Consider the following 7021-nt stretch of genomic DNA (forward strand, 5'->3'; position numbering starts at 1 on the left):
CCTGGTGTGATGCCGTCCATGGGGTTGCAAAGAGTTAGACACAACTGAGAGACTGGACTGAACTGATAGAATAAACTATATGATATAAAAACAAAAGTAAATTTCAGACTGGATTATTCAAAAACACAGCTGATGGGTTTGGCTGGTGCATCACAGTAGTTAGGGCACTGTCTTGGAATCAGCCTCAGTTCAGTTCAGTCGCTCATTTGTGTCCGACTCTTTGCAACCCCATGAATTGCAGCACGTCAGGCCTCCCTGTCCATCACCATCTCCCGGAGTTCACTGAGACTTACATCCATCGAGTCAGTGATGCCATCCAGCCATCTCATCCTCTGTCGTCCCCTTCTCCTCCTGCCCCCAATCCCTCCCAGCATCAGAGTCTTTACCAACGGGTCAACTCTTTGCTTGAGGTGGCCAAAGTACTGGAGTTTCAGCTTTAGCATCATTCCTTCCAAAGAACACCCAGGGCTGATCTCCTTCAGAATGGACTGGTTGGATCTCCTTGCAGTCCACGGGACTCTCAAGAGTCTTCTCCAACACCACAGTTCAAAAGCATCAATTCTTCGGTGCTCAGCCTTCTTCACAGTCCAACTCTCACATCCATACATGACCACTGGAAAAACCATAGCCTTGACTAGATGGACCTTTGTGGGCAAAGTAATGTCTCTGCTTTTGAATATGCTATCTAGGTTAGACATAACTTTCTTTTCAAGGAGTAAGCGTCTTTTAATTTCATGGCTGCAGTCACCATCTGCAGTGATTTTCGAGCCCCAAAAAATAAAGTCTGACACTGTTTCCACTGTTTCCCCATCTATTTCCCATGAAGTGATGGGACCGGATGCCATGATCTTTGTTTTCTGAATGTTGAGCTTTAAGCCAACTTTTTCACTCTCCACTTTCACTTTCATCAGGAGGCTTTTTAGTTCCTCTTCACTTTCTGCCATAAGAGTGGTGTCATCTGCATATCTGCGGTTATTGATATTTCTCCCGGCAATCTTGATTCCATCTTGTGTTTCTTCCAGTCCAGCGTTTCTCATGATGTACTCTGCATATAAGTAAAATAAGCAGGGTGACAATATACAGCCTTGACGTACTCCTTTTCCTATTTGGAACCAGTGTGTTGTTCCATGTCCAGTTCTAACTGTTGCTTCCTGACCTGCATACAGATTTCTCAAGAGGCAGGTCAGGTGGCCTGGTATTCCCATCTCTTTCAGAATTTTCCACAGTTTATTGTGATCCACACAGTCAAAGGCTTTGGCATAGTCAATAAAGCAGAAATAGATGCTTTTCTGGAACTCTCTTGCTTGTTCCATGATCCAGCGGATGTTGGCAATTTGATCTCTGCTTCCTCTGCTTTTTCTAAAACCAGCTTGAACATCAGGAAGTTCATGGTTCACATATTGCTGAAGCCTGGCTTGGAGAATTTTGGCATTACTTTACTAGCGTGTGAGATGAGTGCAACTGTGCGGTAGTTTGAGCATTCTTTGGCATTGCCTTTCTTTGGGATTGGAATGAAAACTGACCTTTTCCAGTCCTGTGGCCACTGCTGAGTTTTCCAAATTTGCTGGCATATTGAGGGCAGCACTTTCACAGCATCATCTTTCAGGATTTGAAATAGCTCATCTGGAATTCCATCACCTCCACTAGCTTTGTTCGTAGTGATGCTTTCTAAGGCCCACTTGACTTCACATTCCAGGATGTCTGGCTCTAAGTCAGTGATCACAGCATCATGATTATCTGGGTCATGAAGATCTTTTTTGTAGAGTTCTGTGTATTCTTGCCACCTCTTCTTGATATCTTCTGCTTCTGTTAGGTCCATTCCATTTCTGTCCTTTATCGAGCCTATCTTTGCATGAAATGTTTCCTTGGTATCTCTAATTTTCTTGAAGAGATTTTTAGTCTTTCCCATTCTGTTGTTTTCCTCTATTTCTTTGCATTGATCTCTGGGGAAGGCTTTCTTATCTCTCCTTGCTATTCTTTGGAACTCTGCATTCAGATGCTTATATCTTTCCTTTTCTCCTTTGCTTTTCACTTCTCTTCTTTTGACAGCTATTTGTAAGACCTCCCCAGACAGCCATTTTGCTTTTTTGCATTTCTTTTCCATGGGGATGGTCTTGATCCCTGTCGCCTGTACAATGTCACGAACCTCATTCCATAGTTCATCAGGCACTCTATCAGATATAGGCCCTTAAATCTATTTCTCACTTCCACTGTATAATCATAAGGGATTTTATTAGGTCATACATGAATGGTCTATTGGTTTTCCCTACTTTCTTCAATTTAAGTCTGAATTTGGTAATAAGGAGTTCATGATCTGAGCCACAGTCAGCTCCTGGTCTTGTTTTTGTTGACTGTATAGAGCTTCTCCATCTCTGGCTGCCAAGAATATAATCAATCTGATTTCGGTGTGGAACATCTGGTGATGTCCATGTGTAGAGTCTTCTCTTGTGTTGTTGGAAGAGGGTGTTTGCTATGACCAGTGCATTTTCTTGGCAAAACTCTACTAGTTTTGCCCTGCTTCATTCCGTATTCCAAGGCCAAATTTGCGTGTTACTCCAGGTATTTCTTGACTTCCTACTTTTGCATTCCAGTCCCCTATAATGAAAAGGACATCTTTTTTGGGTGTTAGTTCTAAAAGGTCATATAGGTCTTCGTAGAACCGTTCAACTTCAGCTTCTTCAGCGTTACTGGTTGGGGCATAGACTTGGATTACTGTGATATTGAATGGTTTGCCTTGGAAACAAACAGAGATCATTCTGTCGTTTTTGAGATTGCATCCAAGTACTGCATTTCAGACTCTTTTGTTGACCATGATGGCTACTCCATTTCTTCTGAGGGATTCCTGCCCGCAGTAGTAGATACAATGGTCATCTGAGTTAAATTCACCCATTTCAGTCCATTTGAGTTTGCTGATTCCTAGAATGTCGACATTCACTCTTGCCATCTCTTGTTTGACCACTTCCAATTTGCCTTGATTCATGGACCTGACATTCCAGGTTCCTATGCAATATTGCTCTTTACAGCATTGGACCTTGCTTCTATCAGCAGTCACATCCACAGCTGGGTATTGTTTTTGCTTTGGCTCCATCCCTTCATTCTTTCTGGAGTTATTTCTCCACTGATCTCCAGTAGCATACTGGGCACCTACCGACCTGGGGAGTTCCTCTTTCAGTATCCTATCATTTTGCCTTTTCATACTGTCCATGGGGTTCTCAAGGCAAGAATACTGAAGTGGTTTGCATTCCCTGCTCCAGTGGGCCACATTCTGTCAGATCTCTCCACCATGACCTGCCTGTCTTGGGTTGCCCCACGGGCATGGCTTAGTTTCATTGAGTTAGACAAGGCTGTGATCCTAGTGTGATTAGATTGACTAGTTTCCTGTGAGTATGTTTTTAGAAATTAAAGACATGCTCGCAGTTTATAAGTGGGTAGCTCAGTGAAATTTCAGGAATGATTGCACCTCTAGAGACCACAACTAGATCAAGAAATAGAATGTTCTCAGTTCCCATGAAACTCTCTTGTGCCCTTTCTAACTCACTGTTTCCAAGGCTATAGCTTTGTTGGGTATACTTGTAACCCTGGATTATTGGGTATATAACTATTATGACATTTAATATTAGATCATATTGCATCTCTTGGCCTTCACATGAAAAGAATCATACAGCATCTTTCTTTTGGACTTTTTCCCTCCATTCCATCTTTGTGACTTTTTCTGTGTTGTTTTCTATTATTTTTGTTTTTCCATTATCATTGCTATATAGGACTTCACTGTATGACTATCAAAGGATTACTTGATCATTCAACCGTTAATGGGTAGCTGGGTATTAAGAGTTAGAGGCTACTACAAGCAATGATTAGGGCCTGCATATAAATTCTATTAATATAACTACTCTTTGGGTGATACATGTACAAAATCCTGTTAAGTATATTCATAGGAGTGGATTTCTTAGAACAGGATTACATCTGATCTGCTAGGTAGATACCACAGTTTTCCAAAATGTTTGTACCAATTTGAACACCCACCATCAGTGTCTGAGATTCTTGGTTGATCCACAGCTATGCCAAAACTTGATATTTTGGTCATTTCTGTTTCAGTTATTGATGGTATTTGATGACATATAAGTAGTGGTTATATTTTAATTGCCCTGATTACCAAGGATGTGGAATATTTTTCCACATGTCTTATCCACTGAATAACTTCTTTCTCGAAGTTTCTGTTTGAAGACTCTGTACACTGTTTATTCTATTTTGTGGTTTTTAGGACAGGCTTGTGTGATTCTAAGTTGTATCTGTGTGTGTGTGTGTGTGATGAGAACCAGTCATAATTTTCATGTGTGCAAAAGTTGTTTCACCATATGGTTTATATAGCCTGTGCTCTTTAGTGTATATATATATTTTAAATATTTATTTATTTATTTAGCTGCACTGGGTCTTAGTCGCATCAAGTGGAAGCTTTGTTGTATCATAGAGGATCTTTTGTTGTGGTGCAAAGACTCTCTAGTTGGAGATCCCTGGCTTAGTTACCCTGTGGCATATAGGATCTTAGTTTCCCAACCAGGGATCAAACCTGCGTCCCAGGCATTGTGAGACAGATTCTTAACTACCAGAAAACCTGGGAAGTATATTAGCATATATTTTAAATTGTAAGACCCTAGAATAACTCCTGCCTTTTTTTCTAAAATAATACATTATCTTCTTAAAAATACCAGCTGAGCTACATGGGAAGCCCAAGAATTCTGGAGTGGGTTGTCATTTCCTTCTCCAGCGGATCTTCCCGACCCAGGAATGTTTTTACCAACTGAGCCATCAAGGAAGTCCCTACAATAATACACCATCTTCTTTAAAATTTAGAAGGGAATGCATTTAGAATTGACTTGTTTTAAGATAAGGGCAGTGATGGAGATATTTTTTTTCCTACAGTAAGCTTCTTATTAAAAAGTTGTTTTATGCTTTCTTTCAATTTACTCTCATTTGTCATTGCTTCCCCCAGGTTACCACCACTTCATCCTTCCTGCTGAATTTTTCATAAAATATACTGATTCTCTCATCATCTTTTCTTGTCTCCTGAATCCTTGGTAATTTCACAAAAGCACACAAGGAAACTTGGCTGTTGATGTCACAGATTTATATGAGCCATTCTGCTCTGAGGAATCACTGTTGCCATCATTTAAAGCGGATTTTCTTGAATGACACAACAGCCTCCAGCCAACTGGCCATAGGAATAATCTTCTTCTTACAGACTGTGCTTGGAATCTGGGGCAATTTCTCCCTTCTGTACCATTACCTCTTTCTTTACCACACTCAGTGTAGGTTGAGGGTCACAGATTTGATTGGCAAGCACCTGACTATAGCCAACATATTGCTCATTCTCTCGAAAGGAGTCCCTCAGACAATTACAACTTTGAGGTTGAAATATTTTGCCAGTGATTTTGCCTGCAAACTTATTCTGTATGTTGAAAGAGTGGGCAGGAGTATGTCCATCAGTACCACCTGCCTCTTGAGTGTGTTTCAAACCATCACGATCAACCCCAAGTACTGCTGTTCGAAGAATCTTAAAGTGAAAGCCCCAAAGTACATTGCCTTCTCCATTTCCTTCTGCTGGATCCAGTGCATGTTTGTAAATCTCATTTTTCCTCTGTATGCATTATATGTTTCTGAAAAATGGCGCAGCACAAACATGACAGATACAAGAGATTCAGGGTACTGTGCTGCCACAGATCTTGAGAACATCTCAGGCTCAATATATACAGCTTTGGTAGCGTTCCCTGAAGTTTCATTTTCTGTGCTCATCTTCTGGGCCAGTGGCTCCATGATTCTCACTCTGTTCAGACACAGTCAGCGATTCCAGTATATTCACAAGGCTAGTGTGTCTCCCAGACCCCCCGCTGAGTCCAGAGCCACCCAAAGCATCCTACTCTTGGCGAGCACCTTTATGTGTTTCCACACCCTGTCCTGCATCTTTAATATTACTCTTGCTCTTTTTCATAATCCCAGTTGGTGGTTGGTGTATACAACTGGCCTGATTAATGTATGTTTTCCCTTTATCAGCCCCTTTCTGCTCATGAGCCGTGACTCCATCATATCCAGTCTCTGCTTTCTGTACATGAAGAACTCAGTATCCCCTAATCTTATCAGAAAAATGTAAATTGTATGTTTTTAAAATTTTATCAAGTTATACTTGATTTCTCATGTTGTTTTAGTTCCAGGTGTATAGCGAGGTGAATCAGTTATACACAGATATTTATATCTACTCTTTTTAGATTCTTTTCCCATATAGGTCATTTAGAGGATTGAGTAGAGTTCCCTGTGCTATACAGTAGGTCCCTTCTTTTTTGTTGTAAACCGGGCCTCGGGGCATATGGGACTTGGTTCCCCGACCAGGGATTGAACTCCTTCTCCCTACCTAGATAGGACTTTGTCTTAACCACTGGACCGTCTAAGAAGTCCCCACTAGGTCCTTATTAAAGTGAAATCGCTCAGTCATGTCCGACTTTTTGCCACCCCATGGACTGAAGCTGACCAGGCTACTCTGTCCATGGAATTTTCCAGGCAAGAGTACTGGAGTGGGTTGTCATTTCCTTCTCCAGGGGATCTTCCCGACCCAGGGATCGAACCTGGGTCTCCCACATTGCAGGCAGACAATTTATGATCTGAGCCACCTGGGAAGCCCTTATTAGTTACCTATTTTATATTTAGTAGTGTATGTTTGGGGCTTCCTTGGTGACTTGGTGATGGAGAATCTGGCTGCCAATGCAGGAGACTCCAGTTCGATTCCTGGGTCAGGAAGATCCCACATGCCACAGGGCAACTAAGCCCATGCACCACAAGTACTGAGCCTGTGTGCCTAGAGCCTGTGCTCTGCAAGGGAGGCCACTGCAGTGAGGAGCCCACACTCACCACAACTAGAGAAAGCCTGCATGCAACAAAGACCAAGCACAGCCTAAATAAATAAATAAATAAAATTCCACTTCTGATCCTTTAGTGTATAAAGGGTAAAGGTTTTCCAGGCATATTTTATATG

The 7021-nt window shown here is 41.6% G+C and overlaps 1 protein-coding gene across 1 annotated transcript; it reads left to right on the plus strand.

Moving 5' to 3' along the window:
* The first annotated feature begins 5113 nt into the window (after positions 1–5113).
* On the plus strand, positions 5114–6145 carry LOC123465110 (vomeronasal type-1 receptor 4-like). Its single transcript, XM_045163281.1, has one exon. It carries the CDS (start codon positions 5114–5116, stop codon positions 6143–6145), a length of 1032 nt encoding a protein of 343 aa, XP_045019216.1.
* Positions 6146–7021: the final 876 nt, after the last annotated feature.

Source organism: Bubalus bubalis, chromosome 18 (genome assembly GCF_019923935.1).
Source record: "Bubalus bubalis isolate 160015118507 breed Murrah chromosome 18, NDDB_SH_1, whole genome shotgun sequence".
In the NCBI taxonomy this organism is placed as follows: Eukaryota; Metazoa; Chordata; class Mammalia; order Artiodactyla; family Bovidae; genus Bubalus; species Bubalus bubalis.

What these genes read in the sequence shown, in the direction of transcription:
- LOC123465110 (XM_045163281.1), top strand. Translation starts at nt 5,114, where the DNA reads ATGTCACAGATTTATATGAGCCATTCTGCTCTGAGGAATCACTGTTGC.